Source organism: Equus przewalskii, chromosome 5, assembly GCF_037783145.1.
Source record: "Equus przewalskii isolate Varuska chromosome 5, EquPr2, whole genome shotgun sequence".
Lineage (NCBI taxonomy): Eukaryota > Metazoa > Chordata > Mammalia > Perissodactyla > Equidae > Equus > Equus przewalskii.
Genome location: NC_091835.1, coordinates 7859330 through 7877089, shown reverse-complemented (window position 1 = coordinate 7877089; position 17760 = coordinate 7859330). Strand labels below are relative to the sequence as shown.

The window sequence follows — 17760 nt, the reverse complement described above, 5'->3', positions numbered from 1 at the left end:
AGCCCATTCTCTTTCCCTCTCCAAGTCTTGGAGAAGGTTCCCTCTGCCTAAACTGCCCACACCCCCTCCCAGACTCCCCTTCTTAATCTGAGTAACCACTACTTGGGAGGCACCTTGCTGTGGGCGAAAGGGCATGGAGTCACAAGAGCTGGTGAGAATCCCAGTTCTGAGCCTCAGTTCCCTCTTCTGTGAAATGGAGATGTAATCATTTATCTCAGAAAGACTAAAACATTACACCATAAAGTACTGGCACACCTCAGGTGCTGGAAAAAACTGTTAATGTCCACCTCCTTTCCCTTTAACAGTGATCATTAATACGTATTAAGGTCATAGTCAGATTCAAATAACAATGTACTGAACACCCTCTAGATGCTACGATAAAACTAATATAATCTTGCATGATCTCAATCAATTATCTCAATTAAAGATCTCAAATGGGTCTCACTCCAAGCTCCCAAAAGAGAACGAAGCCAGGGATCCAAGTTACATTAACTCAGCTTACTCCACAGAAAACGCACTTTCTCTCCACTTCCACACACTTTCCCACCTCCCCTGCCCCATCCTCTGAGATTTTAGTCCTTGCACCCAACAACGCTGTCCCCACAACCTTGGATTCAGCTCAGCCCCGAAACTCGCAGCAGTTTCTGGGCCCAGCCCTCCCCTCGTGCCACTCCCCATCGGTGGGCAAAGGGTTAGTTAAAACTTACCATGCCAGTCCCACAGCTTTCATGGGGTTCCTGCCCCTTCTTCTGGGAATGTATTCCAGCTCGGGGGATAGGGACTCAGGCTCCTCCTTGCATTCCGGGGAGCTGTGGCTTTGCAGGGCCCGGGTCCTGTTCTGGGAAGCCTTGTTAGCTGTGGCTCCTGAGAGAATCCCTGTGGAGGGAGGGAAGGAAGCTCAGTAAGAGAGGACGAGAAGCAAGCCCGGGGAGGAGCGGCTGCCATCTGAGGAAGGGAAGTGACTGCAGTTTGGAGTAACAAGAGCCACGGAGAAGCCGAAGGGAAATGGGAAAATCGCCCTCGAGGTGGCACCTTTTGAAGCCACTTCCACGTCACTGCGGGCTCATCACCCGGTGCCAGGGGAGCGAGCTTCGCTGCTCTTCATCTCCTCAGACGACAGGATGTGAAGGACCGCAGTGGGGCTCACATGAGACGTAGGAAGGAAATCCGAGAAAAGGTTTTCAAACTGCAGAATGTTAGCACTGGAAGGGAGCTTAAAGGTAGTCTACTCCATCCTCTCATTTTATAGAAGAGGAGACTGAAGCCCCGAGAGACGAACTGCTTCGCCCAAGGTCAAACTGCTCATTGTCCGGGGCTAGAACCCAAGCCTCCAGAAGCCCGGGGCTCTTTCCTCTGCACTGCGGTGAGTGTGAAACACCTGGAGCGCGGAAGTCTAAAAGGCTTCCTTGGGGCTCCCTCTCGCAGCAAGACCCCAGAGATGTCGTGTAACCCCAAGGCACGGGGATGGACGGGGTGACCTCTAGAGAGCATCTTTCAGCCCCCAGACTCTTTAAGATCCTGCAGAGCAGGGCGGGCAGGAATCGACCGCCCTGACCTCCTGTTATCGCCGGGCAGGATGTGGAAGAAAGGGGATCCTCTGCAGTCCTGCCCTCCCCCGGGTCCCTCTCCTTACCCCGGAGGACGCGGGCATTTCTCGCCCCCCGGCCCTTCAGCGCCGTAGCAGCTACCACCGCCGCCATGTTCAGATCCCACCCCCCCTTCACCGCGCTCCCCGCCGGGAATTGTAGTTTGCGTAAGGGGCCTCCCCCGCTCCTTCCGTCCTGCCTACAGAGCACAAACTACATCTCCCAGAAGCCCGCGGAGCGGACCCAGGGGAACTACTCTTCCCAGGAGACCCCGCAGGCGCGCACGCTCGCTTGTTTCCCTCCTGTTGGAGGCGGAGTCAGGCCTGGCGGAGTTTAGGTTCTCCAGCAACGCCCCGCCCCTTCTCCCAACTTTTCCCTGCGATTGGTGATTCCTCCAGTCAACTCTCTTTGCTATTGGCCAAGCGGCCGTCGCTCTTCCTGCCTACACCCACTTCCTCCCGGGAGGAGGGGCTCGAGTTCCGCGTCGTCGCACAGAGCTGACTCTGGGAGGCGTTTGGGCCCAGAGAAGTGGATCGGCCGCTTGCGCCGCATGGAGTCCGAATCGGAAAGCGGGGCCGCTGCGGACACCCCCCCACTGGAGACCCTAAGCTTCCATGGTGATGAAGAGATTATCGAGGTGGTGGAACTGGATTCTGGTCCGCCGGACCCGGGTGAGAACTGGCGCTCTTCAGGCCACGGGACAGGAGGCGCTCACCCCTGGCCTCTGACCCCTGCTCCTCTCCCCTCCCCCCCACCCCACCGGTCATTCCTACCGACCTCCTTTGCCCTTCCTCTCTCCCCCGACCTCCATACTCAGTTCTCGGGCCTGGCCGGGGTGGGGGTTCCCCCGACGCCTCCTCTGGCCCTTCCCCTCACACACCCCCTTCCCGTCATCCCTTCGGTCCTCCCTTCCCACCCGGTCTCTGGCCAACCCCAGGTGCTCAGACCTCTCCTGTCCTCCGTCCCACACGCCCCCTCCTCCCTGCCGCCTCTCGCCCCCCTTCACCCCATCGGTCTGACCCACCTTACTCTCTTGCCACATGACCCACCCCAGCCTCTGGCCTCCCCACCCTTCTCCCCAGCCCGCTTACTTCCCGCCCGCCAGCCCCATCTTTTCACTCTCTCCCCAAAGCAGATGATCTGGCCCAGGAGATGGAAGATGTAGACTTTGAGGAAGAGGAAGAAGAGGAAGAGGGCAACGAGGAGGGCTGGGTTCTGGAACCCCAGGAAGGGGTGGTCGGCAGCATGGAGGGCCCCGACGATAGCGAGGTCACCTTTGCACTGCACTCAGGTAGGGCACGGGGGAGGCCTGTCAGACACTCCCTCCAGGCGCATCTGAGCAGCAGACATCCGCCGTGTGCAGAGCCTTATGAGGATGTGGAGGCGGGAAGATGCTGGCCCTGCCCTGGGGGAGCTCACAGGGAGGGGCAGTGTGACCCGTGGAGGAGAGCTTGGCTCCTGGAGTCAGTGGAGACAGCCGGGTTCAAATCCTGCCTTGCTCCTTACTGATTTATGGTCTTTATTAACCTCTCTGGGTGTTAGTTTTCTTTTAAAAAGTTGCCTTTGGTAAAAGTTAGTAAAAGTTATTTTTGTATAAATTAGATATCATAGTGTGTTTTTGAGCATGTTTTATATAACCCTTCCAAGATTAGCTCTTAATAAGGAACCAGCAGTGTGATGCTCTCCTCCCTCTGTTGGTACCCAGCCTGGTGGCATCTCATGCTGAGAACTGTAAGCCCTGCACACCTACCCTCCTGTTGACTACGGCATCAGTGTGGGGGGTGACAGGAACAGCACCCGAGGAGGTCTCCCTGGAGAAGGACTTGGGGCCAGGCAAGCTTGAGGAGGGATTTCTCCAACAACCTCATGCTGGAAACTTAGAAGAACTTAAATGCCTCCTTCTTTTCCACAAGGAAGGACACATTGCTTTGGGTGGAAGGGGGCAGGCTTCCTGAAGGTCCTGAAGGCCAGAACGTTGGGTGGGAGCCCCGTCCCCTGACTCCTGGACTATCTCTTGGGACAGCATCTGTGTTTTGTGTGAGCCTGGACCCCAAGACCAACACCTTGGCAGTGACGGGGGGTGAAGATGACAAAGCCTTCGTGTGGAGGCTCAGCGATGGGGAGCTGCTCTTTGAGTGTGCAGGTGAGGGGACCCGGGTGAGGTTGTGTCCCTTTGGATGTCTTAGGGGGCTAGCCTGCAGCGGTTGTACGTCCAACAGCCATTTATTGACCCCCTTTTTGCCAGTTCTATGCTGGGTCCGCGGACCCCAAAGAATAACATAGTCTGTCGTAGGCACAGGGGAGGGAGGCACTGATTGGCCAGGGGAGTCTGGGAAAGTCCAGGAGGAGGCAACAGTGGCAAAGGAATGTTCGGACAGAGAGGAGACTGGGTTTCAGACAGCTGTGCGGAGTGGACCGAGGGCCAGGACATCGGCCTGGGCTGTGCATGGTTGAGTGGGAGGCCAGCAGTTTCTCCCCAGGAGACCTGGGGATGTTGGTTCCTAGAGTGGCGGTGAGCTTGGTTACCTATTCTGCTGGGACCCGCCTTTCTTTTTTCCCTCTGGGTCCTTTCTGGGGGCCAGATACGTGGGTCCTGTGCCCCCAGCACTGGGTCCCTTGATGTTCTCTTCTCTTTCTGCCTGCTGTTCCTTGCAGGCCATAAAGACTCTGTGACTTGTGCTGGTTTCAGCCACGACTCTACCCTAGTGGCCACAGGGGACATGAGTGGTCTTTTGAAAGTGTGGCAGGTGGACACCAAGGAGGAGGTCTGGTCCTTTGAAGCAGGAGATCTGGAGGTGAGATCGGCAGAGTGGGATCAGCTCTGTGGGGCCTTGGGTGGGGGTGAGAGCTTGGGGTCCCCATTGACCAGACCGGACCAGCGCTGAGCCAGTGTACTCCCAAGGTGCAGCGAGACTGTCTACCTGTTACCTGGAGTGTCCCGCTGACTCAGAAGCAGGAGAGCCCGGTGGGGCCCTGGGGGCAGGCTCCTAGGTGGGACGGGGTGACGGCCTTCCCCGCTGACCTTTCCTCTCTGCTCAGTGGATGGAGTGGCACCCTCGGGCACCTGTCCTACTGGCAGGCACTGCTGACGGCAACACCTGGATGTGGAAGGTCCCGAATGGTGACTGCAAGACCTTCCAGGGCCCCAACTGCCCCGCCACCTGTGGCCGAGTCCTCCCTGATGGTGAGAGCCGCTCCCCTGAGTGGCCCTTCCCAACTGCAGCGTCCTGGGTTATCCACCTCCCTCGGCTCCTGCCCGTGGCACAGCCGGCAGACGCACGCCTGCTCCCCAGAGCACAGGCCTCATAGGCCCTGGAGCAGACAGCTCCCTCTTTCCCACCCTGAACTGGCTCTCCTCCGCTGTTCCCTGGAGCAGTGTCTCTTCCCTCGTTTTGTCTCCCCACCCCCTCCCCCTTTTCCCTTGCTGGGTGTCTGAGCGTGCCGTCCGTCCTTCTCTCTTCATCCGTGCCTCTGGCCCTTTAGGGAAGAGGGCTGTGGTTGGCTACGAGGACGGCACCATCAGGATTTGGGACCTGAAGCAGGGAAGCCCTATCCACGTACTAAAAGGTATCAGAGGTGGAGGAAGGGTCAACCTGGGCCTCTGTGGGGAAGGGGCTGAGACCTCGGGCAGGGCTTGGAGGGCACAGGATGAAGTCTGACTTATCCCCCTGCTCCATCCTAGGGACTGAGGGTCACCAGGGCCCTCTGACCTGTGTCGCCACCAACCAGGATGGCAGCCTGATCCTAACTGGCTCTGTGGACTGCCAGGCCAAGCTGGTCAGTACCACCACCGGCAAGGTGAGTGGGACCCGGAGCCTGGCTGTGGAGCCGTCCACTTTCTGCGTTTTCTCCCCATCCTTTCTTATCCGTCACTCGACCTTCTTGCCCCACCGCCTTTCTTCTCTATTAGAGGACCGTTTCCAGGCCCTTCTCTGATCCTCTCCCCTGGCTCATAGGTGGTGGGCGTTTTCAGACCCGAAACTGTGGCCTCCCAGCCCAATCTGGGAGAAGGGGAGGAGAGCGAGTCCAACTCAGTGGAGTCCTTGGGCTTCTGCAGTGTGTGAGTGTGAGCCAGGGCTCGGCCTGGAGCTGAGAGGGACTGGGGGTGACGGGGGCTTGGGGGAGGTGGCCTGGGCCGCAGGACCAGGACGGAGGGAAAGGCACATGAGTCCAGGTCTCTCCTGGAGCCTTCGTGGTGCTCTCCTCTGCCCAGGATGCCTTTGGCAGCTGTCGGCTACCTAGATGGGACCTTGGCCATCTACGACCTGTCTACACAGACCCTCAGGCACCAGTGTCAGCACCAGGTATAGGCAGCCTGGAGCCGTGGCCATGGCCGTGGGGAAGCCCAGGCTGTTGGGAGTGTCTGCTCCAGACCTGGCTCCTCCTTGGTCCTTCCCTATGGCCCCTCCTCCCTCACCCCCCCCACCCCCCCACCGCCCCGAGTGGGGAGCAGAGGCCTCAGCTCTGCAGCCCTGACCCCCGCCCGCCTCTGTCGCCCCGGTGCAGTCGGGCATTGTGCAGCTGCTGTGGGAGGCGGGCACCGCCGTGGTGTACACCTGCAGCCTGGATGGCATCGTGCGCCTCTGGGACGCTCGGACTGGCCGTCTGCTCACTGACTACCGGGGCCACATGGCCGAGATCCTGGACTTCGCCCTTAGCAAGTAAGTGAATTGGGCAAGGGCTGGGTCTGTGTGTATTTGGAAGGTGGGAATAGCCCGTGGTGGGGCGCAGGGTCTTTGGGGTATGGGAGGGGATTCCTAAAGGAAGCAGGAATCATGTGAGCAGGAATGCTGGGAAGCCTGAGGGAGTTGTCGCTTCTGGTTGGCAGTGGCCGACTTGGCGTGTCACGTCTCAGTCCCGGGGCCTCGGGCCTTCCCCCATGTGTGGCCCTCCTCCTCTGATCCCCTTGCCGGTTGCTGGCTTCAGGTGTGTTCACCTGACGTGGGCATGTCAGCCAGCGCCAGGCACTTAGGGGTCAGAATTGACGAGGCGCTGGAGGAGGCATCCGAGGGCCCCTACGGGGTGGGCTTGGGCCTGGGCCCCAGGTCTCCAAGTCCCTGCGACCTGTGCTGTCTGTCCGCAGAGACGCCTCCTTGGTGGTGACCACGTCAGGAGACCACAAAGCAAAAGTGTTTTGTGTCCAGAGACCTGACCGCTAATGGCTGCAGCCTCTGCTTTGTGTCCAGTGTTGAGGGGTGGAGGGAGCCCCCCAGCAGAGGCGGGAGGGCACCAGGGGAGAGGAGGGGGTCCTCGGACTACTTTCCAACCCCTGCAAACTGACTTGCCCCCTCCGTCCCTTTCTTCTCCTAAGAGACCCAGCCCTGGGGCCCCCACCCCTCGCCCAGCCCTGGCGGACCCTTCGGAGGGAGGTCAGCCCTCCTCTTTGACTTCCCTTTGCTGGTGTGAGCCGTGGGGGGCGTCTTTGTATGTGGGGAGTAGGTCTCTGAGGTGCCCGTTCTTTCCCTTCCCGAGTCTCTGGGGGTGGAAAGGAGGAAGAGATACTAGTTACAGATTTTAAAAATGTAAATAAAATATACTTCCCAGAGACAGCGCCTGTGTGGAGTTTGTGTTGGCGGGACAGGAGGAACCGTGAGGGGCGAGTCAGGCTGAGGCCCGCCCCCGCCATCTGCTGGCTTTCGGGATAGCTTACCCTCTCTCGTGGGGTAGTTGGTCCTCACCTCCAATCTCTTGCCTGTCTGCAGTTGGAATTTTCCTGAAACATGGCTCTTTTGGGTTCTTTCCACAGCTGTTCCACCTGCCTCTGCCTTTCTGAGTTACAGAAAGAGACAGCCCTTCCTCTGTCAGAGGAGCTTTATTCGGCCAGGGTGGGGTCAGGTAGGGGTAGGACCTCTGATCCAGAGGCCTGGACGGGCTTGGTGGCCAAGATGGATGGAGGCTTCCAGGAGTGAGCAGAGACCCTCGGCTAGTTCAGGTTGGGTTCCACGCTGCTTTGGCTGCTGGTGTGGTAGGCAGTGGCGGGGCCAGGACTGTCCCCGGACACTCTTCCCTGCAGGGCCCGCAGCCACCTTCGGGCGGCTGCCCTCCAGGGGGCCGTGTAGCGCTGGTCCCCCAGCCCCATGGCCACAGGCACGGCTGCCGCACTGGCGCTGCCCAGTGAGATGAGGGACAGCAGAGTTCCAGCCCCCAGTGGTGGGCGGTGCTCAAAGGCCAGGACCGAGAGGAGCTGGGTGGCCACGTAGGGGCCCCAGCACAGCCCGAAGAGCAGTGTGGCTCCGGCCTGGGCCCTCGCCTGCCTCCAGGTCAGGGCCCGGGCCAGGGCCGAGGGTGCTCCGCGACACACTGCCCGCTCCAGCCGGCGGATGTCCTGCAGCTGGCGGTGGGCTGTGAGCAACACGCGGGCGGAGAGCAGGACCACTGCCCCCACGGCGGGCAGTAGGAGCCCGTAGACTTCGAGGTAGAGGTAGGGGGCTGGGAAGACAGCCTGGGAGCTGCAGTTGGCCCCAGGGGCCCAGTGGTTCCACCCCAGAGCTGGCAGGCTGGCAACGAGCAGAGGGCTGGCCCAGGTGAGGAGCAGGGCTAGCCGAGGGCTCCCGCGGGGCCGGAGAGGCCGCAGCACCGCCATGTAGCGCTCCCCGTGCACCAGCAGGAGGTTGGCGAGCAGGGAGAGGAAGGAGAAGTTGGGAGCCAAGTAGAGGAATAGGCAGGACCAGTAGCCGCGGCGGCTCTGGCTCCACAGGCCTGGCAGTGTGGGCAGCGCCAGCCCCGTGAGCAGCCCGGCCAGCAGCAGGCTCAGGAAGAAGCAGCCGGCCGGCGGGCTGCGCAGGCGGCGGTCCTTGGCGATGCCCAGGGCCAGGAGCAGGTTGGCAGCAACGATGAGACTTGCCAGGGCCAGGAAGAGCCCCAGGGCCCCCACAGGAATGGGGCTGGGCGCCTCCCTGGTGCCGTTGGGTGTCATCTTGGGCCTGGGGGCAGGGGAAGCCTGGAGCAGCAGCCGGCATGCCTGGAGGGAGGGTGGGACAGTCAGGGTCAGGGCGGGGCTGTGGCCACATGTTCATCCAGAGGTTGCAGACCGACGGACTGTGGGCCATAGCCTCTTTGCTAGTACACATTTTTTTCAATTCTTTGCCAATTAAAATTTACATACAATTCGTATTTTTGGCTTCTCAAAAAATCAGGTCCGGCAGCATGTCCTATATGGTGGCAACCAGCTGGGGGCTGAGTGGTGGCCGCCTTCAGACAGGTCCCCACAGTCCCCGCCAGGCCACTTGGCCCATCTCTGTTCTCTGCCTGGCTCCTCTGGGCAGCTGTGTTTCTGCCTCTGTTTACACCTAAAGGGGGACCTGCCCAGCCCCAGAGCATTTGTCCATCTCTGCCTCCACCTGGCAAGGCCTCTAAATTAGCCAGGAGGAAGGAGATGGGGTCCGGCTGGTGCGCAGTGGTCTTCCTCCAGCCAGCCAGCCAATAATGGAGAGCCTCCTTCGGGCTGGAGTGGGGCCGGGGGCTGGAAGTTGGGGCTAAGATGAAGGAGAGGGGTCCCTGTCTTCAGATGCTCGCCGCGTGCTTGGCGCCAGAGCATTCAGAGATGGTAGGTTGGTAGGAAGTGGGGGTGGGGCAGGAGTGAGGTGGGGGCAGGGCTTGCTGGGCACTCACGTCAGTGACGAGGCCAGGGCCATGGGTGGCAGCAAGCGGGGTGCCCTGTCCCCTGCACCCCCTCCCCCATCCGCCCTTGCGGCCGGTTCCAGCTCAGTGAGCAGCCTCCGGGTAGGACTTCCAGCCCATAAACTTGACTCATCCGCACCACACTAGCAACAGGCCTTCCTGGGAACCAGCAGAGAGAGACGAGTGGGGCGGGGGGAGGAGGGCTTGGCAGTGAATGTGGAGATGCCAGCGGCAAGGAGGACCCCCACACACAGCCCAGGGGTGGAAGTTGAGCCCAGAGGAGAGGGAAGAGGCTGGGCAGGGCCTGGCCTGTCTGTGGCTCTGATCTGTCCCTGTCCTTTCCTTCCCTTGGCTCCCTGTACTCAGTCCTCCAGCACCCTGGCCCCACTGCCGCATCATGGTGACAAGGGAGGGGTCCTGGGCCCAGTGGGAACTCCTGCTTCTGTCAACAGGGGAGCAGCTGCTGTTGCTAGGATTAAAGTCAATAAGGAAAGGATTCCTGCCTGCCCCCTCCCCCAGGTCAGAGGACCAGGGCCCCATGGCCACCCTGAGCTCAGGAGAGGCTGCTCCTTCCATTCCATTCCCCACAGGCTCCCAAGCCGGGCCCCCACCGCTGCACCCTTCCCCCTCTCCTCAGCTCGTTTCCTCCTCCTCCCTCTCCCCCAGGCCCTCCACTCAGGGCATTTCTCTCTCCGGAAGCCTTCCAGTTTCTGTTCCCCCTCGTCCCTGCACCATCAGCTTTATTAAACCCATGAGACCTCAGGGCCTGTCACTTCAAACCCAGCGAGTCCCGCACCCACCTCCACCAGAGCAGCAAGAAAGGCAGGGTTGGGCCCAGGTGACCGCATTCTGCACACCCTGAGGCTCTGGTGGCTCAGGCTGGGTGCAGTGGCCTCTTCAGGATGATCTGGGGCTTTGGTCCCCAGGTGTGGCTAGGGGCTAGGGAGTGGTGGGGGGTAGCCACTCACATGGCTGTTCGAGCCAGGTCTTGCTGCCCAGCCTGGGCGCTTCCTCTGAGTTTCAGGGAGTTGCTGCAGCCAGCCCTGCAGGGCTTCTGAAGACGTCCGGTGTCCTGGCCGGTGAGAGCACGGTGCCTCCACTCTGCGGGGACAGCAGGGACCAGGGCTCTCAGCTGCCCAGGCTCTGCCCCGCCTGGGTTCTCGGAGGGGTGGAGCTGAGGTGGGCTGGGCTTTGCCCTGGCCCCGCCTCTGGGGGGTGGGACCTGGCACAGGCTGAACTGCAGCAACTGGGAGGCCTTCCTCTCCCTCCTCCAGTGCCCCCTCCCTATCCTGCTCTACAGTGTCGGCCCTCTCCAGCCACCTGTCATAGCCTGCCACCTAGGTGTTGGATCCTCAGCCTCAGGTCAGCCAGCTGAAGCCCTCTGGCCTGCTCCTGCCTAGCTGATCTGAGAAATGCATTCCAGTTAATGGATAATAACGATGTTGTCTACTCCTCCCCACCCCCCACCTCACTTACACATTTACATTTTATGAGCCTTAAACCTCTGGAGTGGCCAGCCGGCAGACAGCATGGCCAGCTCAGCTCCATAATTCAGCCAGCCTGCAGTAGAGCAGTGTGTGTGTGACAGCGGTGGCCGGGGTCGGGGCGGGGGGTGGTGCTGGAGCCTGCCGATCTTCACAGCTCCCATCCCATCACCTGGTGGGCCTTTCAGCTTATAAAGCCAGCCTTGCCTTCCAGAATCTGGGCTCATTCTACACTTTTCTCAACTACTGTGAATCAGGTTCTGGCTCTGGAGGTGCGACATTGGGCAAGCCACCTCTGGACCTCAATTTTCCCATCATAAAATGGGAACGAGGAAAAGCACTTCTGAGGGTGGTCGCGGGGAATACGGTTGCATAACGTGTAACTGCATGTACCCCAGTTCCTGACCGCTGATGGGGGAGGGTGTCAACAAACAGCTCCCCTCTCACTCCATGATGACTGAGAGGAGGAGCCAGGGTGGAATCAGAAAGTAAAATGGGGCTCATATTGTGCTCACCTATTGTGAGATTAAATGAGATAACGGGTGATAAAGACTTAGATCAGCACTTGGCACATAAACACTCGGGACAGTGAGAGGAAGGGCAAGTTCAAGGCTGGGGAGCCAGGTGTGGTGCCCCAAATTCCATCTTGTATCAAATGTGGCTTTGGGGTGAGGGAGAGAAGCCAGTTACACTTCCTTGAGGCCTGAAATGGGAGGGAACAGGCTAACGACTACAGCAAGAAAGCTGGAGGTAAGACATTAGGGAGAACTTCCTCGCTGCAGAGCACAAAGATGGAGCAAGGGGACTTCTGCACTTTCTGGGGGAGACCTGGGCCTGAAGGGCTGGAGGCCTGAGGGGTCTGGCTCGGCCAACCCTGCACAGCAGTCAGGATTCCCGGAGGGGCAGGACTTCTGTTGGGACAAAAAGTGGGAAGAGGAAAGCATCCAGTCTCAAAGCCATCCTCCAGGGAGCTGGTGGGCGGGAGGATGCTGGGCTCCAGTGGACGGCCCTCAGGCCCACGCTGTCTGGTCGGGCAAAAGTCAGAGGCTCTGAGAGAGTTCAGCCGGGCGTCGGGACACAAGTCGGGGGGGCCCCTTGGATATCGGACTGCCAGAAATAAACAGACCTTCTGTTCCCAGCCCTGGCCTGCAGGATCCAGGATGTCTGTGTTTCTTCTTCTCGGATCTTTTTAAACACTGTGTGTGGGGTGATGTATGAAGGGGACAAAGGCGGCGGCAGCCAGGAAGCCTGGGTTCTGTCCCGTGCTCAGCCATTTCTTCCTTACTGGAGCATCCAGCTCCTCTCTGCCCTCCCTCAGTCCCTGGGACTGACTCATCCTCAGCCCTCTCCCCTCCGCCCACGGGAGGGCTGGGGGGCAGTTTTCAGATGCTCCATCCAGCAGGTCCTGCAGGCTCCAGAGCCCCCACCCCGTCCCCACTCTCCTCTCCTCAGGTAGAGCCTGCATCACAGTGCCCAAGCCAGACTCGGGCAGGGAATCCTCCTGGGCTTCCTCAGTCCACTCCATTCTCGTTTCTCTCTGCTGAACCTCGGGGTCTGATGCAGAGGCTGGGGGTACCAACTGGATGAGCAGAGGCAGCAGGGCGCTGGGGCTTCTTGGATGCTGGTTGGCCTCCTTGAGCTGCTGTTCAACACTCTTCACTCCTCGTAGGCAAGAGCACATGAGCCCTTGAGAGGCTTTGAAGGGCTCTGGGCACAGTCCTGTGACTGTGACTGGCCAGGATCCTGGCCTCAGGAGCCCTAATTCAGCTATAGGAGCAGAAGCAGCCTTAGTTCTTCCTGTTGGGGCTAAACCACCAGATTCTCCAGGTCTCCCTAGGAGCCACAGAAATTGCAGTGTCTCTAGCAATCCCAGAAGGGGGCAGCATTGCTTGAACTCAAAATAGCCTCTGGAATAGACGCAGGCTTGGGGCAAGGGTCCATCAGGCCTACTTCGAATGAGATTGAAGGGAGCAGAAATGGCAACTGCCGAGTGCGGGCTCCCCATGAGGGCTGATGCAGCTGGCAGCGCTACTTCCTTCTCCTGGTTTCAACTTCCTGCTCTCTGATCCCACCCTCCTACTTCCTGTTAAGTCAGATTTCCTTTTCCACCAAGCTCCTAGTTGGTTAGCTTGTCCAGGTCCCACTCTATCCAGATACGAGATTCCCAATACCTTCCTCAGGCCCCTGCAGTTTAAAGGCCACCCAAGCAGGGAAAAATACCAACTGTCTTGGGCAGGACCTGGAAAACCCCAAGACAGAATGACCTTGGCTTACACTGGACTTCGCTTCCTCAGCAGGTCTGCCACTTCTGATCCTCTCGAGTATAGGAATGGAACTACGATTTATTAGATGGCATTATCAGTTATAATTACAGGTATTATAAATGCCTACGATGTGATAGGCACTTATCTGTCCTGGTTCCCTGTTAAACGCCCTGTGAGATAGGCGGTGGTATGTTCAAGTAGGGATGAGGCTACCGGGCTCTGATGAAGAAATCTGCTGTCACACAGCTATTAAACGGTGGAACCTGGATTCAAACCCAGATCTGTCTTCAAAGCAGTTTCCCACCTATAGACCTCACATCCAGTCGCCTACACATCCCAGGTGTGGACCTTTGGGCATGTGAGCCGATTAGTGGTCACGGAGACAAGATCACACTTTTTCCCCAGCCCACATCCCCTGAGTGCTCGACCCTCATCTTGAGCCCTCCCTCCTCCCACAATCCTGTGGGCCTTTGCCCACGAAGGGGATGGAAGGAAGGTCTTTGAGAGTAGACCCACTCCAACACCAAGTGTGTTCTGGAAACAGGTGAAGACAAAGGAACGAGTCTGGAGAGGGTTTTCTCCAGCATGGACTTTTTATGCTGACAAATAGTCTTGGAAGTAAGATACTGCCTTAGCATCTACTGCTCTAATATTTAATGTCTCTCTGTTTTTCTAACTCCATATTTTCTAAGCAACCTTGGTGTTGCCATTCTACAGCACTTCTCAGAAATCTGACCCCCACTACTGGCGAAAGAGCGCAGTGAATTCCAAGTTACTCAGGAGTCAAGTTCTAAAGTCAGCGAGAAAGCAAACACTGCTTCTAGTCAGCACTACCCTTGCAAACCCCTTCAATACTAGCTCATGGGGTACAGAATATACACGTCACCACCTCTCGATAAATCTAATTTAGCCAGGTTTTCCACCTACCAGAAGTAGGTGACAGGGGCCACGTCCCAGGAAAACGCTGGGCAGACTCAGCTTGGTGAACTCTTTCAACCAGGGGCCACAGGGTCAGCCTCACTCAACAAGGGGACAGCACTCTCCAGAACATGTTTGCTGGGGAGATGGGCACGTAACTGCATCCTGAGCCAAGAGCCCATTCAAGTCAAGTAAAATGAAGTCTGGATGCCTGAATGACCTGTGGCTTTCAAACTTCTTGACTGTGACCCACAGTAAAAAGAGACGTTTACACTCCAGTCAAGATGTGCGCATAGAACCAAAACACATTTCAAAATCAGTACTCACCCTTACTAGGTGTGATGCACTCCGACCGATCTAGTCTACACTCTTTAAAAATGCTGGCGATGAAGTTACATGTGATTAAAATGCGCAGAAATACACAACACACACACACAGACGAGTGCACATGAAACTGGCGACATCTGAGCAAGGCCAAGACTGTGTGGACGTCGGTTTCCTGGCTGTGACACCGTACTACAGCTATGGCAGATTTTCACCCTGGGGGAAAGTGGGTGAAGAGTATACAGGATCTCTATTATTTCTCACAACTGTATGTGAATTTACAATGATCTCAAAATAATTTAGGAAATAAAAAGTGCTATTTGTGATGGAGATTTCACAATTCAGTAATGGGTCTCAAACCTGTCTGAAGCACACTGCCCTAGATGGAGACAAATTAAAAGCGGAAGCAGGTAGGAAGCATTAGGACGGTCCTAAGTCCGTTTCAGTGACCCTGCAATCCTCCTGATAAGTCTTCACCAAGCAAACTTTCTGGACCAATTTTATTTTAGGGCCCAGTGTCCTGCTCGGGCACAGCACGCTGTGCTAGGCTCTGTGCTGTTTGCTAGGTGAGACTCTCCCAAAGTGAGTTGCGGGGAGTGCCAGTCTTCTGAGCTGTTGTGTGAGAAAGAGTTAGTCTGTATTAGATCCACGCCTAATTCTCATCAATGTCCTGCAGAACCACACACGCCATGGAACACATCTGGGGAAACACTATACATTATTCATGATAAAAGAACAAGACAGAAAACACTTCAATGTGCCTGTCACCATCCTGGGAGCTCCCTGGCCACAGCGAGAGACTTCATAAGTGAGCTTTACAGTTGGCATGTTCAAGCTCACTCAGAAATACCAACCAAGAGCTCACTAGTGAGCCATTCTCTCCTCTGAGGGGAGGCTGGGGGCTCCTGACCCAGAGGGTTTCCGGCTCCAGTCTGCAGGTTCAAGGGCAGTGCAGGTCTACCCTCCTCTGTCCTCTCTCTTTTGGACTCACAGGCCAGAAACCCAGCAAATTCTTATGTAAGATAGAAAGATTTTCTTTATTAATGACCCCAACCGTATTCTTTAGATACAGGAGTTTTAAACTCAAATACTTGGGAAAAAAACAAGTTAAGATTGCATTATCCTGCAACTCATTACCAGTAACATATTGCAAAGCGAAACAGCTTGGAAAAGAGGGTGGAAGGGAAGGGGGGTGAGGGAGGGAAGACAAAGAAAAGGAAGTAAGTTGATCAAGTGGAATTCTTCTTTTTCTTTTTTTAATTCTTGGGAACTATGAAGTCCTTGCAAGCACAGCTCGTTTCTGCAGATTATTTTCCAAACGTGTACAAAATGGAACCAAAACGGAGAATCTCTCAAGAACCTGAAGAGGTGCAACGTTAAAAGCTACGATTATCCAGTAGCAAGTGTTCCAGCCTTCAGTTGCCAGCCGAAGCTTCCTCTTCCTGTTCCCAAGAGTTAGCGGGATGAAAACGTCTTCCCCCTTCAAAAGCAGAGAGTAAGTGTGAAGGCTAGCTCCTGGCTCACCGTGCGTCCCAGCCCACACTTCTGCACCAGGGAGGGGACCCCAAGGAAGACAGCCGACAAGAGGTGGAGAGGCACCTGAGGCAGAGGCACGTGGGAACTCCAGGCACGGGCGAAGACCCAGTTTTCACAGAACGGTGCCATCGGCTCCCTCTTCCTACTGAAGACTTTGGGTAATAAGCATGCTAAGCCAGGGGCACACAAAATGCACCAAGTCAGAGGGGGAATCACGTGCCCACCATCTCTGGATGGCCCAGATCTACTAGCATTCCACACAGCTCAACCCTCTTCCCAGCAGAGCGTTCAGGCTCCTCCTGCACAGCTTCTATCTTTTTGGGCTGACAGAGAGCAGTTGCTTAAACTTTTCACCCTGCGGCAGGATGTTCAAAGAAGCCTCTTTCAAAACTTCCAAGGTTAGGGGCTCTTCCTCTTGCCATGGGGCAACCCCACTCTGGGTTAGGGAACACCTGCCTGACTTCAGGCCCTGAATTGTGGGTCCTGTTCCACCCGGAAGGGCCGGCTTTGGGAACAGACGGGTTCCCAGAAGCAGAGGGCATTTGGTAAAGCAGGCTGGAGGCTAGAAGTGAGAACTACGGGAAACCGAGGCAAAAATATGGGGGCTAAGTTTTTCCTGCCCAGAATGGCTCACCTACTGCAAAATGAAACCCTATTTTATTACCCTTCCCCACAAATAAAAAGCTGGTTGGGGCTGGCCCCGTGGCCGAGTGGTTAAGTTCGCGCGCTCCACTGCAGGCGGCCCAGTGTTTCGTTGGTTGGAATCCTGGGCGTGGACATGGCACTGCTCATCAAACCACGCTGAGGCAGCGTCCCACATGCCACAACTAGAAGGACCCACAACGAAGAATACACAACCATGTACCGGGGGGGCTTTGGGGAGAAAAAGGAAAAATAAAATCTTAAAAAAAAAAAAACAACAACCTGATGAGTGCTCAATCCTGGCCGAGCTGCGGGTGCTGCCTCTGAGGGTCAGCTTCTGATGCAGGGCCACCTCACAGCAGGTGTACTGCCCTTCTCACGCTGCCCCGTGTGGGGGCCTGCTTATCCCGCCCCGCCATGCCAGCCACTCCCCTCGCCCTGACAGCACGCTCTGGCTTCAGGGTGGATGCGGCTGTTTGCCTCTCCTCCTTTCTGAGGCCCACCTCTGCCGAAAAGTGATCGCGGGGCAGAAAAAGGCAGAACTGTTCTTTGCAAGTCCCAGGAAGGAGGGAGAAGGGGAGCCTGTCAACTCCAGGCCGGAGGTGAGGCGTGGAGGGGCAGCGAGGCACGGGGGCCAGGGCACATCCCTGCCTCTCCTCCGCAGTAGGTTTGCCGTTCTAGGCTGGGCCATGGCGTCTGGACACGTCTCTCAGCAGAGGGGCCAGTTCTGTCTGAGTCCCACTCCGCAGGCTCTGGGCGGCAGGCAGAACTCCTCCAGAGAAAGGCCTCGGTGCCAGCCTCTGAACGAGAGCGGGTCATCTCTACAGCCTGTGCCTAAGGAAGTCTGACTTCAGCTGCTCTGCTCTGAGGTTTCTGAGATCGAAAACCCTCTGTTCAGGAACAAAGAGCCAGGCACCTCTCTCGTCCTGTCACACGGCAGCAGAAACACACTTGGTGGAAGAGGCCTCAGATGCCAGGGGAGGGAGCCTGAAGCCCTGTGCACACCACACCCACCAAAGGTCACCCCCAAGAGTACTGGGTGTTGGCAAAAAACTGGCTGTGAGCCGAGCGGGGAGGCCAAGCTCATCTCCAGGCTTCAATGCAACGGGCATGACAGACAGCAGACAAACACTCCACCCTCTCTGGAGTCAGGATGGCCCCGCTCCACCAGAGGGGAGCCCAGAGCTGGCACCCCGCATGAAGACCTAACTCCCGAGGCTCCTCCCATGCCAGCCCTCCCTCGAAGCACCCCAGTGAGGCCGGAGAGCTCTGCTCCTCATTTCCATACCGATGGGGACCACTTCCTCTCCATGCAAAATTCCTGCTGACAGGCGCACCAGAGAAAGAATTTATGGGTGGTTCTAGGCCCATTTATGCAACTAAATG

The 17760-nt window shown here is 57.4% G+C and overlaps 4 protein-coding genes across 7 annotated transcripts in view; 1 reads left to right on the top strand and 3 right to left on the bottom strand.

Moving 5' to 3' along the window:
• The window catches only part of PNKD (PNKD metallo-beta-lactamase domain containing), a 58553-nt gene extending 56771 nt beyond the window's left edge, over window positions 1-1782 (bottom strand). Inside the window, exons 1-2 of one of the 2 annotated variants that reach the window (XM_070619899.1) lie at window positions 1634-1782; window positions 708-876 (exon numbers count right to left, since the gene is read on the bottom strand). In XM_070619899.1, the coding sequence (XP_070476000.1) occupies window positions 708-876; window positions 1634-1700 (236 nt within the window). In that variant the 5' untranslated portion in view covers window positions 1701-1782. The remainder of the gene's footprint in view (window positions 1-707; window positions 877-1633) is intronic. The other variant, XM_008539726.2, reaches the window with a different exon arrangement.
• A 126-nt stretch (window positions 1783-1908) lies between these two features.
• Window positions 1909-7133, top strand: AAMP (angio associated migratory cell protein). 2 transcript variants are annotated; one of them, XM_008539724.2, is made up of 11 exons: window positions 1909-2257; window positions 2722-2877; window positions 3610-3729; window positions 4242-4381; window positions 4626-4770; window positions 5070-5153; window positions 5269-5384; window positions 5543-5646; window positions 5800-5890; window positions 6093-6247; window positions 6670-7133. In XM_008539724.2, exons 1-11 carry the CDS (start codon window positions 2137-2139, stop codon window positions 6743-6745), a joined length of 1308 nt encoding a protein of 435 aa, XP_008537946.2. In that variant the 5' UTR covers window positions 1909-2136; the 3' UTR covers window positions 6746-7133. The 2 variants fall into 2 exon arrangements, with proteins under 2 accessions (XP_008537946.2, XP_008537945.2); XM_008539723.2 differs by having other exon boundaries at window positions 2719-2877.
• A 246-nt stretch (window positions 7134-7379) lies between these two features.
• On the bottom strand, window positions 7380-10379 carry GPBAR1 (G protein-coupled bile acid receptor 1). The gene is made up of 2 exons (XM_008539725.2): window positions 10175-10379; window positions 7380-8547 (listed from the first exon to the last, which is right to left on the bottom strand). The coding sequence occupies exon 2, from the start codon at window positions 8500-8502 to the stop codon at window positions 7510-7512; it is 993 nt and encodes a 330-aa protein (XP_008537947.1). The 5' UTR covers window positions 8503-8547; window positions 10175-10379; the 3' UTR covers window positions 7380-7509.
• Window positions 10380-15214: 4835 nt separating this feature from the next.
• The window catches only part of ARPC2 (actin related protein 2/3 complex subunit 2), a 31048-nt gene continuing 28502 nt past the window's right edge, over window positions 15215-17760 (bottom strand). The window contains exon 11 of one of the 2 annotated variants that reach the window (XM_070619896.1): window positions 15215-15676. In XM_070619896.1, the coding sequence (XP_070475997.1) occupies window positions 15652-15676 (25 nt within the window). In that variant the 3' untranslated portion in view covers window positions 15215-15651. Of the gene's footprint in view, window positions 15903-17760 lie in introns of both variants that reach the window. The other variant, XM_070619895.1, reaches the window with a different exon arrangement.

What these genes read in the sequence shown, in the direction of transcription:
- AAMP (XM_008539723.2), top strand. Translation starts at nt 2,137, where the DNA reads ATGGAGTCCGAATCGGAAAGCGGGGCCGCTGCGGACACCCCCCCACTG. An exon ending in TCAGTACCACCACCGGCAAG is followed by an intron (nt 5,385 to 5,542) that starts GTGAGTGGGACC and finishes CCTGGCTCATAG; the next exon opens with GTGGTGGGCGTTTTCAGACC. An exon ending in GGCACCAGTGTCAGCACCAG is followed by an intron (nt 5,891 to 6,092) that starts GTATAGGCAGCC and finishes GCCCCGGTGCAG; the next exon opens with TCGGGCATTGTGCAGCTGCT.
- GPBAR1 (XM_008539725.2), bottom strand. Translation starts at nt 8,502, where the DNA reads ATGACACCCAACGGCACCAGGGAGGCGCCCAGCCCCATTCCTGTGGGG.